The 25,596-nt window shown below is 37.4% G+C and overlaps 2 protein-coding genes across 4 annotated transcripts; one reads left to right on the forward strand and one right to left on the reverse strand.

Moving 5' to 3' along the window:
* Nucleotides 1-442: 442 nt before the first annotated feature.
* Nucleotides 443-25,596, reverse strand: LOC136031476 (gamma-secretase subunit APH-1B-like). 3 transcript variants are annotated; one of them, XM_065711105.1, is made up of 4 exons: nucleotides 25,508-25,596; nucleotides 17,306-17,444; nucleotides 4,945-5,065; nucleotides 443-580 (listed from the first exon to the last, which is right to left on the reverse strand). In XM_065711105.1, the coding sequence occupies exons 2-4, from the start codon at nucleotides 17,416-17,418 to the stop codon at nucleotides 458-460; spliced, it is 357 nt and encodes a 118-aa protein (XP_065567177.1). In that variant the 5' UTR covers nucleotides 17,419-17,444; nucleotides 25,508-25,596; the 3' UTR covers nucleotides 443-457. The 3 variants fall into 3 exon arrangements, with proteins under 3 accessions (XP_065567177.1, XP_065567179.1, XP_065567180.1); XM_065711107.1 differs by having other exon boundaries at nucleotides 25,512-25,593; XM_065711108.1 differs by lacking the exon at nucleotides 25,508-25,596 and adding an exon at nucleotides 25,362-25,470.
* LOC136030842 (uncharacterized) lies at nucleotides 21,453-24,168 on the forward strand. Its single transcript, XM_065709887.1, has 2 exons — nucleotides 21,453-22,443; nucleotides 24,131-24,168. Exons 1-2 carry the CDS (start codon nucleotides 21,453-21,455, stop codon nucleotides 24,166-24,168), a joined length of 1,029 nt encoding a protein of 342 aa, XP_065565959.1.

The raw sequence follows: 25,596 nt of genomic DNA on the forward strand, positions 1-25,596 counted from the left end.
TCGTTTATTCAGCATTTTTATCATAGCATCTCTTATTTTCGCATATTCAGAAATTAGGTTCAATTAGCAGTTAAAAGATCTCTTATCTCTTCTGTAAAACAGGTTACAATTAATTACTTTCTTTTCTAGCTCAAATTATAATGAAAATTGTCATTCAAAATGAAATATTGTTGCTCAGAACACATCAAATTCTATAAATCTTGTAAGACCTTTACAAAATTTTAAGTTTTTTAGTTGGTTTTCATTTGCCATCACCTTTTCTTAATTTTATGATTCTTCCTTTGTTCTACTATTTGCTGCTTTACCTTCCGTTTTACATTTATTAGGGAATTTATTTTAAGATCTTAAATTAACTCCTTTTTCTTAATTTTATTTTAAATCTTACTAAAGGAGTGTCATACAGATTAACACTAGAACAAGTGATGGAAGGAATAAAAGTATTAACAAATGGTTAAGTCTACTTACCATATGCAAGAACATTTTTGTTTTCAAGAAGTACATGATTCTCATCTTCAGTCAATTTTTTCAGACCTTTTTCAGCCCTCTTCAAAACTAAGTACAATAAAAATCTGAACGTCTCCTGAAAAATGATAAAGCATTTTAGTTAAAAAAAATGTTACACAAAAGGTCTTGCAATCATCACTGGAAACCTAAATAGGCTTGGGAATTTTACCTCAAGATCTGAAAAAAGTAGGATTTAAAAACATTAGTGACAGTAGCGTCTTTTTTTATCTTATTAGTTGTTAATACCTAATTTTGGTCAAGCCTAGATATATTTTCTATCTAAAAGGGGTCAAACCATAAAGAAGACCCCACCCAGGTCTCTAGGGAGACAGTACTTACTACTTGTACTTGTAGCGGGACCAGACACGGACACCTCACGTGAAATCTAGAAGACTACGTATGGTTGACACCCATTTGTCGCAATCTTGTGCCAACTCTTCAGCAAACCGGAGCCAGCAGCTCTCCCACTTTCTACCAAATCTTCGAAATCTGCCAATGGGGTCGAGATTATTTTTGGCAGTTGCCCACCAATTCTTCAATTGACCGCCAGGACGCCTGCGCCAATCAGGCAACGGGCAGCTACAAGCACTTAATTTATGATGCGGTCACTAGATCTTCTAAGGACATGGCCAAACCAACGCAGTCTTCTCGAGTCTAGGGAGGCAGTGACTGCTTGTAACTTGTAGTATTTTGTTATGAATTTAACGTCATTTTGTTTCTGTTCAATAGAATTTTCTCCTCTCTCTTACAAGAAATGAGATAAAAGATTAACAGCCTCAATGACACATAACGCAAAACAACAATCATTTAAATGGTTTTCATAAAGAGTATAAACATATAAAACACATGAACCTTCTTTACATTGTCCCTTTCAGGATCAACCCACTGATTTTAATTAGTAAGAAGCTGTATCCAACGTTCTTAAACCCCCTGTGCGTTGAGAGGTTGATAACGGAAACTTATAGAACTCATTAAAACGGAAATAGAAAATTCTTTTTTTTAAGGGCAAAAAGCGATGTGAGTGTCCTGTGGTGGCGTAGTGGGTTTTACCTCAGCTTGGTAGTACAGAACACATTGAAAATTTTGTTAATAAATGAAAATTTGGCAAAAAAAATTTGTGGGAGACAAGGAGGGGGAAAACTAAATTAAGATTTGGCCCCATGCGCAAAAAAGGCCAGGATCACCACAGCAAAGACCTTGGTAGTTCAAACCTTGCCAATTTCCTTATGAAACACTAATGAATGGCTTAAAAACTTAGGTCTATTTGTCACAATTTCCTGTCTTTTTGGGGCTGCTGGTAGGCACTTCACTTATGATGGCTATTTTGGAGAGCTAGAAATTAGATGGCACTACTGTTGCATTGTATTGCATCAGATTAACGACGCTTATTGACTACTAAGGTCCCTGCGTCGGCCCTGCAGTGCATTGCTGCAGCATGATTCGATCTCTGGGTCCCGTATTACCAAGCTAAGGTCAAACCTACTGCGCCACCACAGGACTTGGCACTACTGTTTATAATACAAACTGTGAATTTCAAAACTACGTAGAATTCAGTACCCTGTGATGGCACAGAGTTTGATGGCTCAGGTTGGTAATACGAGACTCAGAGATCAAACCAAGATGAAGCAACACACTGTAGGGCCGACGCAAGGACCTTAGCAGTCAAGAGGCGTCATTAATCTGACGGAATACAAGTGATATGAGTACAGCCAGCCCTAGACAACCTCTTTTAAAGAGTCGAAAAATCGATTAAATATGCCTCTGGGGATTACATCACAAATACAGCCACTGCAATAAGGGTCCCAAATAATTTAAGTTGTCCATCGTTCATGAATATGTCTTGTAGTATAAAGTCACTATATACGCCCATTTCTTGCAGTATATATTCTTGTTGTAATTAATTACTTTTAGCATTTCGATTGCTATCAGCGCGAGTTGCTCCTAGCTTAAAGTTTCCTTGCATGAACTGTTTGACTGAGGTCCTTCACAAGAGCCTTTCTCTATCAAATGGTTAGTTCCACTGAACCATAGACAGCACCATCGGTCGTATGTTGAGAAGGCCTACCATAAAATTGTCCTGATCTTACTTAAGGGTACTAACTACATCTACCTACAAGTAGGAATTTACAGACAAGTTAATTGAAAATGGAAGAACTTAGAAAGTTCAGGGACGTCCAGACTTATATATATATATAGGGTTTTCAAGCTTTTGGGAACTAAAAGAATAAAACAAGAACACTGTGATGCTTTATTTTTATTGCTGAGGGTTCTCTACAATGAGATATGGTGAGATGAACACTAAAAATTTCGCTGAGGCTAAGAAACAGTAGCACAGCCTACTATTGGGGCTATTGGTACAAATAATAAAAATAGTTGACAAATGCATCATAGTTGACATTTTATACTATTTAAAGACGATTTTGGAACAAAACTGAAGGTTAAAGAAAACTAAGAAATAAACAAATCGGACATTTAGTGCTTTGAGCTGGTTCTCGTACAAACCACAAAATATTAGCACTCAAAATATTACGGAGTCACATAAACCCATGCACACTTTACTTTTAGAGCAACTACCTTTGCGGTCGCTAGAACATCACAAGGAAGGAAAAGAAATCTCACAGTCAAAACCTTCTAAATATGTATAAAAAATTCAGATAAAACCAAACACCAGGTACTAGAGAGCAGCATAGAATCATCTAGAATTAGGTCTACCATGGAATCACCCCCTTTAGGGGCATAGACAGAAGTCTATTTAATATACTAATCGGAATTCAAAATATGTATGATGAAAATGGAACGGAACTGGCAAAACTGAATGGTGAAATGGAAGGGATGAAAAAGGGGGGGGGGGGATGACTCATGGAGTTTCAAACTAAACATTGTTTTTTGCTATCCTTTTTAGTTTTTTCGCCTTTACAAAATTGTAACTTAAAACACTGATACATTTTTGACAAGACAATGACATCATGTATTTTTTGTTTTAGGAATATTAGTGAAGGAAACCTTTTCAATACCTTCAAAATTGATAATCTAGAGAGATGAGTATCAAATAGGGAAACGATTTTTTTTTCTTTTTTTAGACGGTTAGATCCGTATAACAAAAATAAAGCTTTGAACAACCAGAATCGTGTTGTTATAGACAGTTTTGCCACAGATGAATTAATTTTTTTTGCTTAAAAACTACTATTGCATATAATGTGTGCATGTAATCCCCCCCCCCCACCCTACCCGCTTTGACACTTGACGAGCCTGCATTAGAAACCAGACTATTCCAGAAAGCAATTCCAACAGCAATGTGTTGACAAGTCAACAAGTCCCGATTTGACAAAATTACAGGAGGGGAGAAGAGATACATTAAAGTGCCAACAACGTACGAAAAATCCTTTTTGCTCCCTGAAGCCATCTTAGGTCTTTTAAGAGTTAGATCTATTCATAGCTGAAAACCCTGATTCCCTAAGATTTTCCTTTGGAATGTTTCCTTACGATTCCTTAAGATTTTCTTTGGTATGTTTCAAAATTATGAAGTTTCTAGAGCAGTACCATATTTTCGTCAGTATTGCCACGTCAAGTCATGAAAATGAATGCGCAAAACTGGGTAACTAAATTTGACAAAGTTTTGTCTCTAGAAATACTGACATTAATAATTTGCTGATTCCCGTAGACAACGACTCCTTCAAAAGAAATGCACACTTTTTTAAGCTATTTAGTGCCGTATATTCTTAGTTTATTTTTTCCCGAATTTTCACCCATGATTCTTACCTGCTACCAAAACCTTCATAGCTGCATATGGAGGATTTCTAATCAAAAATTAAATCCCCGAGAATTCAATTTTTCAATCTTAATTTTCAAGAATTCAATCTTAAAAATTTCCTAATTTTTTTATTTTTGTTTTTTTTTTCAAATTTCATCAATTCTTAAGAATTCAACCTTAAAATTTTCCTAAATTTTAAGAAATGTTTGGTTGTGCAGATTTTCACTTTACCAATCCAAACAATAAGATTTTATGGTTTCACTGTCATTGGTACTTAAAAAAATTTCATAACAGAATATTACTGTGAACAGCTTCCAGGTTACAAAAGTTTCGGCACCCAGGAAGCATATTCTCTTTCCTACAGTCTTCTAACTTCCAGAGTCTAGACTTTACGTTGGAACCGGAAAGTGTCTGTGAGGACGGATCAAAATGCTGACAAAACAAAAATCGCAAAGAAGAGAGAAACAAGGAAAATAACATCCAGTGAAAAACAGAAGAAAATAGAAGCCAGTGTGGTCTAAGAAATTATTTAACAAAAAAGCTTCAACTTGTGTGGATGTGGCTGGTTAAGAAAGTGTCAGCAATAACAGTGTTTGCATCTCTGTTCCTGTTCATGAAAAAAGAGATAGAAAAGAAGTTTTACTTTTTAATCAACTTTAAGTATGAATTTAATGCATAGGATTCCTTACCTGAAGCAGTACAGATATAATCACACCAATTGAGAGATATGCTGCAGGATCAGATGTGGATGCTTTGACAATAAGCCATATTGCCGACGTCAGGAGATGAGAAACAAGCCAAAAAAATGAACTGAAACAGGTAATATTTTCGAACAGGTAATTATAAAACAGGTAATTATTGAAGTTTCGATTAGATATTAGAAGTAAAGATTAGAATCATTAGACAATTTCCAGAGTAAAAATCCCCCCCCCTTACTCCCAGCCAACTTCAATCACCAAACTACAACCAAGTTAATCTTCGGGACTTTGGTGCATACTTCCACAGTATGACTGACACTTTTATGTTAACATGCAAATACAATCTTTCAAGGCTCTACCCACCAACAGAAGACCGTTTTTTTTTTGTTCTCTTTGATAAGATTATTGGAAACCTCTTCTCTAAGGTTTTTAGCACATCTTATCGGGGGAAAATAATTTTATATTGGTTAATTTGGTGTAGTTTGACTTTTTCGACCAACCCAAATTCTGTAAGGGCCAACTTCCTTAAAAAAATAGATTCATCACCGAGTCAAACTGACAAGCGGAAAATGACTTGCTAGGATCAATCTCCCTATTGTTGAGTTTGGTAACCAATCTCATCTCATGGTTCATAGTAACGGTTGCAGCAGTAGCTGCAGCCTTGTAAAGGTTGCACTCTTTCAGTTTTCATCTAGAATCCAACCTGTGAACAAGTTGAGATTTATCTTTCGAGCTGTTAACCTCTTAGAATATAAAAAAAAATTGGAGGAAATGGTTATGGTTAGACAAAGACTAGTTTGTCCTGAATGCAGACTAAGAGTGCTTTCCAACTCAGTTAAATGTGGAGGGCATGAATGTTTATTTCATACAGGAACTGAGGAGTGTCAAAAATTGATTCAACCAATTGGACTAATAGCTGGTTGTGTCCCGATTCTTCCTCATAGAATACTTCTATCTTACACGTACATCATTCAAATTCACCTGTTCTAACTTTCCCTCTTACCTCCGTTCCCCTAATTTAAGAGCTAGGATGCTTACTATCCTCAAAGAGCTTAATAATGAATCACCGTTGCCCCTCCAGTCACAGAAGATCCATTTTCCAATACTTCTGTCATGAAGAGACATTCCCCCCTCTGGAGGCATCCAGTTTCTTTTTGTTCACTCTTCTTTTTTGCACCGCCATTAGTAACTTACACCCCTAAACACGTGAGGTATCAGTCCAGACGAACCTTTCTCCTGTCGTCCAAGGGATAAAATCAATGTATCCGAATCCCCTTGCTAGAGATTTTGGGCATCAAACCGAGATTTACAATACGAAACCTGACTTTCTCAAGGCAGAGTTTACCTTGTTGGAATTTGAAAAACAAGCTAGAAGAGGCTTTAAAACAAATTTCAAGAATTATTTCTCACCCCCAGATTACAATACAATATTCCATCCCAATTGAAAATTTTTAATCTCCGTTTCTTTCTACTCAGCAAGATGAAGACAAAAACCCCAAAAAATACACCAATCAAGTAGAGATCAAAAATCTAGGAAATAATGTTAGAGACCAGAAATGTCAGGTAAACAATACAGAAGATTCATCAACTATTCATGAGCTAGCTAATCCCTCTGACCTTGTCTCATCTTGGGACAGTTATATTCCTATTAATCAGCGTAGTAACCTCGTTAACCCTATTGCAGACATCCAAAATAGTTTGAAAACAGTGAAGTGAATAATTTGACAAAAAAGAAAGTCCTTTTGTCTCACATAGGCCTATGTAAATGTGCAAATATGATTTTGGCTGGTTGGTCCAAAATAGGAGATGACTGTACTTTTAGACACAATCGTGTTTCAAGAATGTTTCTACAACAAAATAACCATGGTATAGTAGTAGTACTAAGAAAAAAGCAAGTTTTTCAAGCGTAGAAACTGCAAACTTGGCCAAAATTGTTCTCATATTTATACAGATGCTCAAAACCTTGAGAAACAAAATCACCATACGAATCCTGACCTTGCCGAGAGTGATATTTTCGATTAAAACAAGAGCTAAGAGCTCATATGGCACTTGCAATGAGGCAAGAAGAGCTAAGAGCCAAGAGCTCATACGGTATGAGCTCTAACAAAGTTCTAAAAAATCAATAGGTTGATTTAAAAGGAAAATCAGAGGCTTAATACCGGTCAGGATTTAAAATAAGAGCTCTGAGTCATGATACCCTTCTAAATATCAAAATTCATTAAGATCCGATCACCCACTCGTAAGTTATAAATTCCTATCTTTTTCTAGTTTTTCCTCTCCCTTTAGCCGCCCAGATGGTCGAATCTGGGAAAACGACTTTATCAAGTCAATTTGTGCACCTCCCTGACACGCCTACCTATTTTCATCGTCCTAGCACGTCCAGAAGCACCAAACTCGCCAAATCACTGAACCCTTGCCCCCAACTCCCCCAAAGAGGTCGAATCCAGTGTGGTTAGGTCAATCACGTATAAAGGACATTTGCTTATTCTATCCAGCAAGCTTCATCCCGATTCCTCCACTCCAAGTTTTTTCAAAGATATCCCCCTCCAAATCCCCCCAATGTCAAAAGATCTGGTCGGGATTTGAAATAAGAGCTCTGAGACATGGATTCCTGCTAAATATCAAATTTCATTAAGATCCGATTACCAATTCGTAAGATAAAAATACCCCAATTTTCACGTTTTCCAAGAGTTCCGGTTTCCCCCTCCAGCTCCCCTCAATGTCACAGGATCTGGTCGGAATTTAAAATTAGAGCTTTAAAGCACAAGATCCTTCTAAATATCAAATATCATTAAGATCTGGTCACCATTTCGTAAGTTACAAATACCTCAATTTTCAACATTACCCCCCCACCCCCCAACTCCACCAAAGAGAGCAGATCTGGTACGGTTATGTCAGTCACGTATCTTAGACAGGTTTTTATTCTTCCCATCCAGTTTCATCCTGATCTCTCAGCTTTAAGTATTTTCTAAGATTTCCGGTACCCCCAATTGCCCCCCCCCCAAATGACACTGGATCTGGTTGAGATATAAAATAAGAGATCTGAGTTACAAGGTCCTTCTAAATACGAAGTTTCATGAAGATCCGATCACTCCTTCGTAAGTTAAAATACGTCATTTTTTCTAATTTTTCAGAATTACCCCCCCCCCCCCCCAAATAGGGCGGATCCGTTCCAATTATGTAAATCACGTATCTAAGACTTCTTCTTATTTTTCCCACAAGTTTCATCCCGATCCCTTCAATCTAAGCGTTTTTCATGATTTTAGGTTCCCTCACCCGGAACTCCCCCAATGTCACTAGATCTGGCCGGGATTTAAAATAAGAGCTTTGAGACAGAAACATGGTTATCTGACAGTGATAATTTTACAGCTTATGACATGCATGGTTATATTGCTATTCATGTCCCTAGAATGGTAACAAAGTGTTCTGGGGGTATTTCTTTGTTCATAAAATCTAGTATTGAATTTTGTAGAAGATCTGATCTTGAATCCTTGTTTACATCGGTGGTGTCTAATAGTAGACAGTTTATTCTCTTGTTATTGATCTGAAAAGCCAGGTTGCATGTGATACTGTTTGTTTGTTTTATAAGCCCCCTCCTTTTCCAACACATCTGTTCTGTGATTTGCTTGATCAGCTTTCTGGTGTGGGGACTTTCTCTAAAAAACGGATTTGTGTTTTGGGAGACTTTAATTGTAATATGTTAAATGTTGGATCAAATGATGAATGTGACCATCTTTTTGATGTATTTTCTTCTTCTGGGCTACTTCCTTCAATTTTTTTTCCTTCACGCGTTGACCCTACAAGAAATTCTGCCACTTTAATAGATAATATTTTCACTTCTCTTTCTCCTAATTTGAAGTTCTCGTCTGGTCTTGTTTTCACTGATCTTTCTGATCACTTCCCTATTTATCTATCACTATCTGTGCCTAAAACAGAGATTACTGTGGATGAGAAAGGCAAGTCTTCTTTTAGAACTTTTACTGATAGAGAAATTTCTAATTTAATACATAGTTTTCAGAGTAATGATTGGTCTAGTGTTCTTGAAGCTAATGATGCTGATTGTGCAACTAGATTATTTTTGTGTCGTATGGGCACTCTGTTGGATAAGCATTTTCCTCTTAGAAAGAGGCCAAGGAATTTTACACCTAAATGCCCATGGATGTCTAGAGGTCTGATCAATGCAACCCATATGAAGGCGTCTTTGTTCAAGGCTGCATGTAAAAGTAAGACACAGGAAGATCTTCTGAAGTATAAACATTACAAAAATGTGCTCACTTCTTCAGTTCGCTTAGCAAAAAAGCTGTATTTTTCACGTCGAATTAATGAGTGTAAAGGGAATTTGCGCAAGGTTTGGACTGTAATTATGAAGCTCTCTCCCGTAAGAAACTCAAACAATCTTCCCCATCTCTTTATAGGAAAGCTGATGGATCTGTTGTGGATAAAAAATCCTTAGCAAGTGCCTTCAATTCGTATTTCACCACACTTCCCTCAGTTCTCATTCCACCCCTGAGTAGAGTAAGTTGTTTTCCTATGACAGAGAAGTCTTTTTTCCTTTTCCCATGTAGTACTACTGAGATTTCTAGTATTATTTCTCAACTTCCAAGTAGTTGTTCAGTTGATAGTTTTGGTTTGAGTAATAATGTCCTTAAAAAAATCAGTCAGTTTGTTTTCTCATCCCATCTCACACATAACTAACCTCTCTTTCTTCTGGTATTTTTCCTCATTTATTTAAAGTTGCTACGTTGTACCCTTGCATAAAAAGGTGATTCTTCTCTAATTTCAAATTACAGACCTATTTCTCTTCTTCCCGTCATCTCAAAGGTTGTTGAAAAAGTAGTGTATCGTCGACTCTCTTCATTTGTATTTAGTACTAATTCGACTGCTGGAAATCCTCTCATCACTAACCATCAGTATGGTTTTCGTCCCTCATTCTCTACCTTGCACGCACTTTCTGATGCAACTGAGTTTGTGCGTGTTAATCTGGACAAGGGCTTGTGTGTTTTGGGTCTATTTCTCGACTTTTCTAAGGCCTTTGATATGGTTGACCACAATGTTCTTCTGTCTAAACTATCTTTATTTGGAGTGCATGGAGTCCCACTAGAATGGTTTAGGTCCTACCTCTCAGAGAGATCTCAGTATGTTTTGGTTAACTGTACTTCTTCCTCTACTTTGCCTGTATTGAAAGTGTCCCACAAGGCTCTGTGCTTGGTCACTTTTATTTCTAATTTACATCAATGATCTTGTTGATGGTCTTCATCCCCATGTTCACCCTGTTCTTTTTGCTGATGACAGTAACTTTTTCATTGCTGCGGTGGACCTGCCATCTGCCACTTCTATGGCTCAAGGTCTTCTTGATAAAGTAAAGGATTGGTGCTGGTCAAATGGTAGGGGCTCTTAACAGCCGAAAGAGTGCCATTGTCAACTTCAGGATCCCTTACCGTATGCGAGACGTACAGGAGCCAATCACCTGACTTTTGGGAATGATATTATACCACAAGCTACTGTGGTGAAATTTCTTGGTGTGTATCTTGACTGTTTTCTTTCTTTCAAACCGCATATAACTCACACCCGTTCCTTAATCCTCCGCCAGTCTTCAATGTTGCACCGGATTAACTCATTTCTTCCTCCTGATATTATGGTTTCTCTTTATTATGCTTTTATTTATCCTTACCTTTCTTATTGCTGCTCTGTCTGGGGTAATAATAATAAATCTCTTCTCTGCTCACTTCAAAGAGCCCAAAATAGGGCAGTGAAGGCTACTTTTCTTCTCCCTCGGCTTTACCCTTCCTCTGATCTTTATAATGATACTGGAATAGCTCCGCTGGATCATATATAGGTAAAAGTACCCTTTATTTTGCGCATTCTGCTTTTCTAGGTACTCTCCCACCGCCCCTACAGCAGTTTTTCTCACGGACAGGCTCAGGTAGGTACTTTTCTTCTTTACGTAATTCTTCTCGAGATTTATTTTACCAAAACGATCTTCTACAGCAAGCCAGAGGTCTCCAGTATATCAATCAATTCTATTATGGAACTCCATCCCTTCGGATGTCCCTCTTTTTCTTTCTGCAAAGGCATTATTTCATCGGGTATTTCCAATTCAATAATTTTTCTCTCTTTATTAATCCTTTCCTAATTTGTATGTCTCTTCTCTTCTTTTAAAATCATTTTCAGCTATATGTTAATCTCCTTCTAAATCTTCTATCTGTTAAATATCCTATCTATTCAATGTCCTTGTCTTGTTCCAGTGTTTTTTTTTTCTTTCTTTTTTTTTTTTTTTTTTTGTATATATTTTATAGTAGTGTTTTATTCTTGTTCTCTGTGGTCCATTACAAGCAAAGCTTCTTGGGCCTAGTAACCACTTTACTTTTGTAATAGTTTTTTTCTTTTAGTATCAATAAATTGATTGATTGGATTGATTGATTGAGACGATATCCTTCTAAATATCAAATTTCATTGAGATCCGATCACCCGTTCGTAAGTTAAAAATACCTCATTTTTTCGAATTTTTCAGAATTAACCCCCCCCCCTAATTACCCCAAACAGAACGGATCCGTTCCGGCTATGTCAATCATGTATCTAGGACTTGCGCTTATTTTTACCACCAAGTTTCATCCCGATACCTCCACTCTAAGTGTTTTCCAAGATTTTAGGTCCCCCCCAAATTCCCCCCAATGTCACCAGATCCGGTTGGGACTTAAAGTAAGAGCTCTGAGACACGATATCCTTCTAAATATCAAATTTCATTGAGATCCGATCATCCGTTCGTAAGTTAAAAATACGTCATTTTTCAGAATTATCCCCCCCCCCAACTACCACAAAGAGAGCGGATCCGTTCCGGTTATGTCAATCATATATCTAGGACGTGTGCTTATTTTTCCCACCAAGTTTCATCCCGATTCCTCCAATCTAAGTGTTTTCCAAGATTTTAGGTTTCCCCCTCCCAACTCCCCCCCAGTGTTACCAGATCCGGTTGGGATATAAACAACAGCTCTGAGTCACGATACCCTTCCAAACATCAAATTTCATTAAGATCTGATGAACCGTTCGTAAGTTAAAAATACTTCAATTTTTCTATTTTTTCCGAATTAACGGGCCCCCACTCCCCCCCCCCCCAGATGGTAAAATCGGGAAAACGACTATTTCTAATTTAATATGGTCCGGTCCCTGATACGCCTGCCAAATTTCATCGTCCTAGCTTACCTAGAAATGCCTAAAGTAGCAAAACAGGGACCGACAGACAGACCGACAGACGGTTAGTCATTGCAATTTGTGGCATTTAGGTAAATTCTACCTATTAGATAAATGTAGTATGCTTGAGTGCAATTTTAGGCATATTAATATTTGTACAGTTTTTTCTAGTGGACGTTGTTCTGTCTGAACTAAAGCTCCATGTTCCCCCTTCTTTTTGTCCAATCCAAGGAAGAAAATTGCACCAATCTGTAAAAGATAAATATTGTAAGAGACACTCCTCCCTCTTTAGCCATCCTTTTTCAGTAAACCGTACCCAAGCAAAAATCACTCATCAAAGTTCATCAAACACAGCTAAATAGTTGAAAAAACGTTCCAAATTACTAACTCCCCTTCCTCTTTTAATCAGCTCCCATATTAAACCCCTGAACAAGAAACACCCTCTGTTGGGGTTCCACCCCTTGTTCTTTTCTTCTTTTTTTTCTTTTTGCAATTACATTTGCTTAGAATCGCACATAATACAATTTTCAAGAACAAGTTAAAGTCTTGTTGCTAAGCAATTGGTTTCGCAATAAAGAAAAGCTTTGGTTAAAGATCTATTTTTGTTCAGCTGATTTTGGCCATTGAAATATAATATTATTCAAAAGAAGCCAGGGGTTTGAACTCTAATTTAGCGGATTGACCAGAACTCATCTAAGGTCCACCCTAACAGAAAGTGTTTGGTATGAAAGTGGTGGTTTTATTTTAGTCTGCTTTTTAGTCTACACAAAGAATCCACTTAGGGGGTCTGTTTTCAGAGTTGATATATGTATGTGGTTTAAGTGACCGTTGGGAGAAATACAAGTAGGTTATTTTCTAAAACCATGTTAGATTATTTTTTTTCAGGTGCCCAGACAGGGTACAAAAAAGTTTGCAAGAAATACCGTTATTAGTATATCGAGGGGGGGGGGGAGAATTGGACCTCCAATGAAATTGCTGGAGATATTAATGGTAACACACTTGGCCCTGTTGATGGTTTGATCACGCTACCATACCCTGGAACAATGCATACCATATTAGACAGACCCTATATGTACATTAAATTAGCGGTGGCTGCGAGGCTTTCCAGTCCAATAAGTGGTGCCACCAGCTTGACTTTATAATATTTGGCAGCAACAGTGGTTGCCATTACAATTACTCATTTCGATGTTATATCTAGCCTCTTTGAAACGACAGTATCATTCCTCCTTCTCCTACTTTACCAAACAACGTTTACTTGCTACCTTCCCCTTCATAGAGAAGCCATATATCCTCCCAACATACAGATTGTTGTCCTACACCCTCCTCATTCTTTCACAACCCAACGACTAATCGACGGACATGGATCACCATTCTCACCATGGCAATTACCAGGTAAAAGCCGTTTAAAAGATTATGTCCATTCCAACGTTATTCCCGGTGAAGTTATGAATATACCCATAAATTATCCACTGTCCTCCTTTTCTCTCAGGTCTGGTCCAATTCACCTCTTTAATCCGGCTTCCCAAGCAAACTCCAGTCTCTATCCCGAAAAATATGACTCCCCTCCCCCAATTCCACGTTCCTCCCATGCCCTTCTGGCTCCCACATTTAACAACACACAAAACTACTTACTTTAGTGACCGTTTTACTTTCCCAAAGTTCCTCCTTACTAATGCTGAAGGCCTGAATTTCGACAAATTGATTGAACTCTCAAGTACACAAAATTGATGCCATAACAGAGATCCAAGCATTGAACCTTGACTTATTGAAAATTTGAAACCATTCCCAACTCATAAGACTTTGTCCTCATAATCACCCCCTACGTAACAAGGGAGGTGGAATATTATTACTTGTATGAAATTATCTTTTCTTTAAATCAATTCATGCCCTTAAACTTTCAGATTCTGACAAAATCATTTGGGTAAGTGTAAGACCCAAAGTTTTACCATGCCCTTTTAATTTGATTGTATTTTGCTCAGTCTATTTACGAATCAAATGCACCACACAGGCAGTAATTCTACCAGAAACTGCATAAGCAGTGCTGAATTTGTCCTCTACAAATTCCCAAACACAGGTATTTTATTAGTTGGTGATACTAATTATCTAAAGATAAGTTCCCTTTGTAGTTCCCTCAATTTAAAACAGATAGTAAAAATACCAAGAACCATAGAAAATTCTACCCTTGATTTGAATTGCACAAAAATGCATGCTTTCTACAGCCCACCTGTCCCTTTGCCCTGTTAGGGAGAAACTACCATTTTTGAGTATTAATAAAGTCTCTCTCTAGCTTTAATCATACTTTTTTTTTTTGTTAAATAATTTCTTTTATTGCCAGATTTCCAACGATGCCCTCTTTGAGTTCAAATCTTGGATTACTAATGAAAAGTGGCTGGCTCTCAAGGGGAACAATTACATTAATGTTAAAGTCTCTAACTTTCAAAATCTGATCAAAACATAGATTATTTTCCTGAAAAAAAAAAATGTTCTAATGACAAACCATACTTTACTAGCCAATTGAAAAAGCTAATTAGACTTAATTAATCTACTTAAGAATGGTAAAACATCCATAGCTAACTCACTGCATAAACACATAAAGAAAGAAATTCATAAATCTGCTTCTTCATATTACAAATGTAAAGTCAAAGATTTGTTTCCGACTAAGCCAAAACAATAGCATAGTAGAATAAACAAAAATTATGGGAAAACACATAATAGATTTTTATTTAAAAGAACATCCATCAGTTACAGCCAATAACCTGAACACATTTCTTTCCTCCAAAATTCAGAGCCCCCTTTCCCTTGCTTTTGATGCTCCTTATGATTTGTACTCTCTTGATTCCCTCATTATTTAACCCTCAGATGTAGAGACAAAATAAAATAAAAAAAGATTGCAGTACTTGTCCACTTGTATCCCAATTGTATTAATTAAAGCCTTTGCAGCCAATCTTTCACAGCCTTTGTCCCTACTTTTTAATGAAATCACCTCTACTGGTAATTTCCCAAGTTGTTGGAAATTAGGTTTTATTACACCTGTAAAAAAGAAAGGTAATAAGCAAAATTTTGGTGGTGTCTGGCCCATTATTCTTACCCTAGTTTTTTCCAAGTTATATGAAAGCTTTTTAGCTGAGTAGGCTAAGTCCCTCAAAATGATTTAACATTGCTAAGGAAACTAAAAGCATTTTGACCATATGCATCCTTGTTTCTCAAAACTAAAAGCTAAGTTCTCAATCTAAAATGACATTCTCCAGAGAACCTTCTTATGGCCAGTTTTATTTCTTTATAGTGATAAAAACCCTTGGTGCCAATTTCCCTGATAGATGGCAATTCTTGATGATCTAACTGACTTAGAGACATGTTTCGAGAATTTAAAAAGTAGCCCAATGGACATGTAATGTTGTTGTTGATATCAGACAAAGCTGTTCCTGACAATATGAGAGTCAAGCCTTTAAAGTCAATGGTTTTAACAATTAATTTCCTTAAAACTCCCCCTTCTTTCTCCTGCCCAGTCCCCTCTAAATATTGGGCACAACTACGAAATTACTGGGTATTGCCATCTCAAGCAACATAAATCAGGCATTGTCATGTAAACAATATTTAAAACATGCAAATGCTACATTTTCCCTCCTTAAAAATTTAAGTGTCCTAAATTGCATTGTTTGAGAATTTTCCTATCATTTGTTCTCTCAAACCTTGAGTACACCTTCTCTGTTTGGTAACCTGGCATCTTGATTGAATTGACGGACAGAATAGAGGCAGCCCAACGAAGGTGCCAAAGAATTGTCTTTAATGAGGGTAAAGTGCCTTACACCTCCCTTCTTTAGAGAGCCAATCTAGTCACCCTTAAGGAAAGGAGAGCAAAAATTTCCTTGTATTTTACTAATACTGCCCTTCAGAAATCTAAGACAACTAAACTTTTCACTAGTCACTATTCACCCCTTTGACCCAAACTCCCAAATTCTACTTGAACAAAATCCCCTTCTTGCCCCAATATAAGTTTCCACTGAAAGATATAGAAAAACTTTCATCCCTTACATATGTGACATACTCCATCAGTGAATCTCCTCATCCTCCCTACTCCTTTTTATCTTATAATTTAATGTTCATTTTGCAAATTTTGATTTTTTTTTTTTTTGGTGCAAAACTAAAGTGTTAATGTTTTATATTTTTTTTATACTCTTTTTAATTTTACAAGTTTTCATTGTCTAGACATTTTGCTGAATGTCCTTGAACTTTTAATTTTATGAGTTTTTAATAATATATTTGACACTGATCCTTTTATAATTTTTTGAAATACAAAAACGGTTCCAAGAGATGGCACTCCAAGTCATGGCTAAGCAGATTTATTCTGATTTAAAAGAAGCTTTCAACAGTGGTTCTAAAATTCCACTGTCAAATCATTGGTACCTTTACCCTAGTGCCTTTGATTAACAAATTCTATCACTTAGAGTCACTTCCAAAATGTATGGGAGACAGACAGAGGAAATTCAATTTGTCACTAGGATTTAAACAAAACAATCTGATTTATTATTACCCAACAAACTCCTAAGGTTATTTAAAAATTACTGAATTAATTAACACACTTTAAACACTAAAAAAACTTGGACATTTAACTGTACTTCAAGTCTTAATCAATAAAACATCCAAATTCCTTTAGAACCTCATTTAGTTAATATATTTAATCAGAGAAAGATACTTAAAAAAAAATTCCTAATAATACCTTTAGAGTATAAGAAATTAACTAGGGTAATTATCATGGTCTTTGATAATTCTCTATTGTGCCAAACTGAGGCAGGAAACTCAAGTTTGTCACAGAGATTTATAAAAAAAAACATCATGATTTAGCATTACCCAAGAAAATCATAAAGTTAATTAAAAATTCTTAAAAATTATAAACTAATTAATGTATGAACTTAAACAATTAACTGCAATCCAAATTTGAGTAAATAAAATTTATCAAAATTCAAGTGTGTGTAACCTCACTTCAGATATCACATCAGAGAAAGATGTTTAAACAAAAATTTTCAACAATACCAATAGCAGTCTCACCTGCACAAAGGGGGAAAAGAAAGATAGCAATATTTGATGGATTGTGTATTTGTGGAAGTGGAGTACTGATGGAAGTGGATATGTAGAATGTTTACAAAATATGAAAAACTATAAATACCTAGCAATTAGAAGAATGATCTTGACAGCATCATCAGCAACAGTAAAAAGAAAAAGGGCTAAAGGTGGCCCAAATGCCAGCATAGCACAGCCAAAAAACACTGCTGCTGTCATTATTATGAGGACATGCACAAATGTAACTAAAAAGAAAAATATAGATGTAAGATAAATTCTTCTGTTTATAAAAAAGGAAAATTTTTAAACAAAATTATTTAGAATACATAGTTTAAAGACAAAATGAGTTTAAGTTTTTTTTTTTGTAATAATTTTCTAAGTTAGCTCTTTGTTTCCAGTTTTTTAAAGGAAATCAGTGGGTGTTACTTCTGCATGAAAAAGCAGCAATGTTGAAATGTTACATTAATAGAAATTATTTTAAAACAAGAAGGCTGATCTTCCAGCATAACACTTATGACAGTCAAGCTTTGGTGACTTATAGGTTAAAATTTGATTGAAATGGTTATATGTAGAATTATTTCCTTCCCAGCATTGAGCTGGCAGTTAGGTTTTTTGTAGGCATAGCTGATATCAAGAATAATCAAAGTTTATTCTAGATCTCTCAGATCAGTGGGTGTTACTCCTGCATGAAAAAGCAGCAATGTTGAAATGTTACATTAATAGAAATTATTTTAAAACAAGAAGGCTGATCTTCCAGCATAACACTGATCTTAATGTTAGACTCTACCTTGACATGTGCAACTTGAATCACTAGTAAGCGGTGTCAATCCATGAATATGTAGGGAAAGAATGAAGAGCAAAAATGTTTTTTAACCTAGATGCCAGTTTTATTGTTTTTTTTTTCATTTTCTACTATAAAAAAAAACACAACTTGGGCACGGCAACACATTTACACATTATAGGAGGGGGGGATCAGGTCAGCATTAAAGTGAAGTGATACATTTTTTGCAATGTTGGAACCCAGCTAAATACCCACCCCTGCTTGCTGTCTGTGGTTATTGCTTGCTTTTGCTTATTGCTTTATTTTATAGGTGCTTGGGTTTCCAATTAAACATTAAATAGAAGAATTGTTCATGGTGTCAGAACAATGGACCCATCTACACCCTCTCCATTCATCGACTGGATCCAGCCTAACTTGAAAGATGCCTGGACAAGGTTCTCCAAGCATGTGGAGTTAATGTTCAGTGGCCCCTTGAATGGAAAATCTAATGCAGTGAAGTGCTCCTACCTCCTCATATGGGTAGGAGAGAAGGGCAGAGACATTTTTAGTACCTTTGTTGTTCCGGATGCCAGTGAAAACAATCCAACTGAGTACCTAAGACTGTTCAAAAACCATGTTGAGCCCTCTTCCAATCCCATCTTCGAACGCTTCAAGTTCCACAAGCGGAACCAGAAAGAGTTTGAAACCATTGAACAGTACATTACTGATCTCAAGCTAGTTGCACAGAATTGCAGCCACAGCCAGCAAGATGAGATGGTGAGAGATCAACTCATTTTTGGGCTGAAGAATGATAGGCTCAGAGACAGACTTCTTGCTGAAGGTGGGAGCCTAACTTTGGACAGAGCTGTCCTGATATGCAGAACATTCCAGGAAACCCAAGCACAACTACAAACCATGCATGATGAAGCAAAGCAGACTATCAAACAGGAAGTTGATGTAGTTGGTAGGAGAGTAACTGATAGCAGAGCAAACAAAGATTGCTATTTCTGTGGTGGCCCATACAGTAATGAACACAGATGCCCTGCAAAAGGAAAAAAAAATGTTCGAAATGTGGTAGATTAAACCAATTCGCCCGTGCATATAGGAGCAAATCAGTCCATAATATCCAGCATGATCGCCTGATGGTTGTTGAAGACTGTGCGGCAACCTCAGAATTTTTCATAGACTCCATAGACAGTGCTGCTGAGAGCAGCACGATTGCTACCGTCAGACTAGTTGAACAAAACACTCGTGTCAACTTCAAAATTGACACTGGTGCCGAAGTTAACGTGCTACCATCACAAATCTATAACATGCTAAACCCACAGCCATCTATGCTTAACACCTCTGAAATACTTACTTCCTATTGTGATGGCAAACTCAAAGTACTAGGAACCTGCAACCTGAAACTCCAAAGAAAAGACAACCAAGATCCAGAGGTCCACAAATTCTACATCGTCAGTCCCTCTAAACAACCTCTCTTGTGCAAGAACTCAAGCGTCTCACTAGGCCTGATCAAATTCCTGAATGAGGTTACCAAGAAGCCAGATCAAACTGTTGACAGAATCCTTTCTGAGTATGAGGACGTCTTCCAAGGGATTGGAAAACTAGAAGGTAAATGCCACATTTACTTGAAGGAGAATTGTCAGCCTACAGTACAGCCACCAAAAAGGATCCCTATATCCATGCAGGATCAATTCAAAGCAGAGCTTAGCCGTCTCAAAACCCTTGGCGTTATCGAGAAAGTATCAAAACCGACGGAATGGGTTAATTCAATAGTCATTGTTGAGAAGCCCGACGGAAGTCGCCGTTTGTGCCTGGACCCTAGAAACCTGAACAAATGCATCAAGAGACCACACCACCCAATACCAACATTTGACGATGTTGCCATAAAATGCGCCAATTCCAAGAAATTCTCTAAGCTCGATGCACGCCATGGCTATTGGAGCATGGAACTCGACGATGAGTGAGCTAATCTAACTGCCTTTAACACAGCATTTGGAAGGTTTTGCTTCCGGCAATATCCCTTTGGTCTGAATTGCGCCCAGGACGACTTCCAAAGACAGATGGAAGAAATATTTACTGAGCTTATCAAGACGGCAGGTCTGGGCCTCCTTATCGACGACATTGTTGTCCATGGAGCAACAGACAAGGAACACGACAGCAACCTGGAGAAAACTTTACAAGTCGCGCGTGAAAAAAGTGCTTGTTTCAACAGAGAAAAATGCATCTTTGGCAAGACAGAAATTCCATACTTTGGGCACATATTGACCTCGGAAGGTATCAAACCAGACCCAAATAAAATTCTTGCCATTCACCAAATGCCCAAGCCTAAGGGACCTGAAGAGTTACAATCGCTGCTGGGTATGGTCAACTACCTTGGCAAATATATCCCAAATCTGTCAACATTGAACCACCCACTCAGAACTCTTTTAAAAGAGCACAGAACTGACGGCAGTTTCCAGTGGACCTCAGAGCACAACAAAGCGTTTGCCAATGTCAAAAACAGCATTTACAAAAATCTAAAATACTTCAACCCAACTTCTGAGGATGTTGTACTGAAAGTTGACGCATTGCAGCATGGCCTTGGAGCTACCTTAACGTGCGATGGTGGAATCTGTGCCTTTGCATCAAGATTGCTTTCATCAGCCGAGCAAAAATACTCACAGATTGAAAAAGAAGCACTGGCCATTGCCTTCGCATGCAAGCATTTCCACCAATGTGTGTATGGACAGCCAGTCAAGGTTCTCTCTGATCACAAACCACTCAAATCCATCCTATCTTGAAGCATTTCAGTTGCGCCTCCACAACAGCAATGTCTGATGCTACAGATCCAGCCGTACAACTTGTCAGTTGAACACGTGCCTGGAACAAGCATCCCTGTGGCTGATGCTCTTTCACGCCTCCCACTCCCTGAGACTGACGCATAATTTGAACGAGAGACAGAAGTCTTTGTTAACACCCTATTCAAGAATGTACCAATGAGTGACAGTTGACTGTTGTGCATTAAATCATCAACCAAATCCGACCCCAAACTATCCTCTCTAACCAGCACCATCATCAATAGATGGCCAGAAATCAGGTCCAGCTGTTCTGAGAAAATTCAAAAATACTGGAACCCCCATCATGAGCTATCGATAGCCAACGGTATTGTTCTGAAAGGAGACAAAATCGTCATCCCGGCGACAATTGCGCAGAGAGATCCTGCAACAACTACACCACTCACACATGGGAATGGAGTAAAACAAGACAACAGCCCAGATCAATCGTCTACTGGTCTGGTATCAACAGAAACATCAAAGAAATGATCATCCAATGTATCACTTGTGGCCACTTACAAATGCAAACACAGAAGCACCCTCTGATCAACACGGAGCTACCAGAATACCCCTGGGAACGTATCAGAGCTGACATTTTCTCGTTCAGGGGGGAGGAGCATCTCATCATTGTTGATTACTAAAGCTGCTATTTTGAAGTGGACAAACTCACCAGCATGACCTCCAAAGCAGTCATCCAAAAGATGAAGCCACATTTTGCACATTTTGGCATTCCGAGAATGTTAATGACCAACAATGGCCCACAGTTTTCTTCAGCCGAGTTCAGTACATTTGCAAAAGAGTGGGGAATCAAACACATCACTTCCAGCCCCCACCATCTGCAATCTAACAGTTTAGCAGAAAAAACTGTGCAAACAGCAAAACGGATTATTGAAAAATCCTACCAGAGTGGAACTGAGCCATACCTTGCATTCCTTGAATATCAGAACACACCAGTTGATAACCTGGCATACCCTGCTCAACTACTTATGAGCAGACAGTTGAGGTCCATGGTGCCAGCTCATCCCAAGCTGTACAAACCAAAACTTGTCCCATCAGTACAGTTTAAGGAAGCTAGATACTACCATCAAAACCTGCAAAAAAAGTATTTCGGTTGTGGAACAGAAGATACATGCAGCCTACAACCTTGGCAACCTGTTTGGATCAAGGTGGTTCCAGGAAAAGAATGGGAACCAGGAAGAGTCCTGTCAGCAGCTGATGCCCCCAGATCATACCACGTCAAAACAGAAGCTGGGGACATATACCATAGAAATGCAAAAGATACTGTCCCTTGCTCTGAGCCTGTTTTGGGAAACCACCAAAGGATGGATCTACCCAATAGTCGCGAGCCAGCGGGATCGATGTCACCTACAACTCTCCCGCCTCAGGGGAATGTACAAAGCTCACCAGCTTCAAGATCTGCAAACCCTGGCGTTGGTAAAAAGCTCTCCAAAGCTAGCAGCCCACCAGCTACTGAATCCGAACTCCTGCCAAGTGTCCGCCATGTGCACCAGACACTTGGAACAGAATGCCCTGCTGAATCTCCTCGCAGATCTGTGTGCAATTGCAAGGCCCCTCAGAAGTTCCGCGACTACGAGCTCAACTTGTGGAGAAGGGAGATGCAATGTTGGGACCCAGCTAAAAACCCACCCCTGCTTGCTGCCTGTGGTTATTGCATAGTGCTTATTTATTGCTTGCTTTTCATAGTGTTTATTTATTGCTTGCTTTTGCTTATTGCTTTATTTTATAGGTGCTTGGGTTTCCAATTAAACATTAAATAGAAGAATTGTTCATTTTTAGAAATGATATAGCATAGGCCTAGCCCAAGTAATTATTTAAGGCTTTTTAAAAGTAGTTTTCAGAATTTTATAACATTTCCTTCTTAATAGCCTTAACTATGCATTGATACCCTGTTTATGATAACTAGCACATCTATATCCCAATATCTGACCATGTGATTAGGAATTATCTTGTGAAGATAAGGATAGATGATGGATTTTATAAGAGAGGACAAACCAAAAATTATATCCTCACATTTGAAAAGCCTTGAAGTCTAGAAGATCTCTATTAGTCTAACTTGGAAAAGTAAACATTTCCTTGAGCCTATTTGGACTGTAGATCTAGAGCTATTTATGAAAATTTTATTCTTAAAAACAAATTGCTATAGCATAGGAGCCCAGCTATACAGAAGGAAACATGTTAAGAAAACAATTTTTACTTCCAAATATGCATAATAATCATAGTAAACATATTTCGCAGGGGGAGAACCTTTATCTTCACTTCTTTCACTGTTGTACTATAGAAATCAGTTTCATACACTAATCTAAAATTCATCATATTTGCTGAGCTAGCAATATGTTAAACAGGCCCCTTGGATAGCTGTATGTCATTCTAATGCCCATAAGAAAGCTTATATAAAATATCTTGCTTATACAAGGCTTATATAATCCTTGTTAACACATTTTGGCAGTGACAAAAGTTTGCAACCCTTTGGATGTGAAGGAAGACCTATTTTTGCAAGGAAGGATTAGTGATGGTACTATATGAATTGAAAAAAATAAGACATCCCTAGTTGTCAATGGTTTTTAAACAATTTGTACTGCAGAATATCCAGAATAATCCTAGTTAAGACAATTTGCATGGGGAGAACCTCTTTCTTCACTTTTTTTCCCTGTTTTTCTGAGAAATTCATGAATTTTCAAGAACCTATATATTAACAGAGTTTATACAACCACCCCCATAACATGCAAATATACACCCAAAATTGCATTCTGAATCTAAGTATAGGATGCATTTGCATCACAAATGAACTTTACCCTTACCCTAAGTAAGTCCAAATCAGGGTATATACTTGCACATTGTGGGGTGAGGATGAAGTTTATTTGTGATGCAGATGAATGTTACATTTAGATTATTGTTGCAACTATTGCTTACATTTGCACATTAGGGGGGTGGGTGTATATAGCCTGGTAATTGTTTTGTTTTGTCACAAGCTGTCTAAAGTAGAAACTATGCAGCAAAGAAGCATAGTTTCCATACCATAGCATTTAGAAATGCTAATTCTAGAAGTGTACCCACTTCTGGTTGACCCTCCTCCTCCATAGGACAAACTAAAAATGCATAAAGTGGGCAGAGTCTTGAAGCCAAGGGAAAAGTTGGGGTTGCACAATATGAATGAAATTGTATTTTAAATACTAATTCCAGTTATCACAGGTAATTTCTGTATAGTAGAAAGTCAAAAGATAATTAACTCATGTACCCATTAATGTTCATATCCAAGATGGTTTGCTTTCACTTTTGAGTTTAAACTAGCCAGCTGCTTGTGAACAAAAAAAACATCTGATTTTTCTTACAGGTAACATTACCTATAGAGCAAAGCCTATTAGTCCATGATCACTGCAGGCACCAGGGCAAGGTCTGTATTCTGTATTTATAAAAAATAAATATAGAATACAGACCTTGCCCTGCTTCCTACAGGGCTCATGGACTAATACACTTTGCTCTAGAGCCTAGGTAATATTATCTGTTAGCAAGCCCACTTTATACATTTTTAGTTTGTCCCATAGAGGAGGGGGTCAACCAGAAATGGATAGGCTCCTAGAATTAGCATTTCTAAGTGCTATAGTGTGGAAACTATTTTCCCATTTAGACAGCTTGTGATGAGACTAAACAATTACCTAAAACAATATCCTACTCTGTTAATATTTAGGTTATAAGAACTTCATGAATTTCTTACAAAAACTAAGAAAATATGGAAAGAAGTGAAGATAAAGGTTCACCCCTAAAAATGTGTTGAATGGAATGATTCTGCATTTTAGGCTATGAAGTAAGAATTGTTTTCTTAACAAGTTTCCTTAGGTATAGCTGGGCTCTTAGGCTTATAACCCTACACTTTGAGCAAGCTCATTTAAATAGCCTATCATAGCTTTTTGGATAAAATTCTAGTTGGTGACTTTTGGCTATCTCAGAAAGGGGTTGGGTTTTGAAAATGAAGCCTTCAGGGATGGGTCTATAGGCTAAAGTATATCCTAGGAAGGTATTTTGAAGTACCTACCTCTATTTCCCCTCTCTCTAGAGGATCCTGACCTTTGATGACCTTTAAAAATATCTGTGTTATAAAACCTTACCAAATAGCCTAGATCTTCTGCTTAAATGAAATACAACAAAATTGTTTTTGGCTTCACAATTTTGGTCAATCCCAATTTATAAGGTTTTAAGGATATGCATATATATTTTCTAAATTTTGAAAAAAAAAACACTGATATGCCTCAGAATTCTACTCAAATAATAGGAATTGCATTTCCAAAACTCAAGGCAGAGAAAAAGCAACTGGTAACTGAAAATTAAGGTAAAATGTTATTTAGTCAAAATTTAAATAGGTATAGACCTGTCATGCAGGTAAATTTCAGGGCCCTCTAGAGGGAGAAGGAGTGGAGGTGGGTACTTTAAAATACCTTCCTGGGATATACTTTAGCCTGTAGACCCATCCCAAAAAGTTTTTATTTTCCTAACCTAACCCCTTTCTGATATAGCCAAAAGTCACTAAACTAGAATGTTACTGCTTTTTAAAAAGTAGATAGGCCTACCTTAAAGGACCATCCTGGATAAATAGGCCTAGCCTACATAGAACTAGCTTAGTCCACACTCTTGATCCATTTCTAACAGTTTCCTTTTACATAGCTTATCCACTTTCTAAGGTATTATGGTCAAGAATTTTAACGAAATAACTTACATACTTGTACTCTTTTGATTGTATATAACACAAGCAATAAATTCAAGCTTAGAAGTTATCTGACGATTATTATTCCCCGTGTTCTTTTA

The sequence above is a fragment of the Artemia franciscana genome, chromosome 9, assembly GCF_032884065.1.
Source record: "Artemia franciscana chromosome 9, ASM3288406v1, whole genome shotgun sequence".
Lineage (NCBI taxonomy): Eukaryota > Metazoa > Arthropoda > Branchiopoda > Anostraca > Artemiidae > Artemia > Artemia franciscana.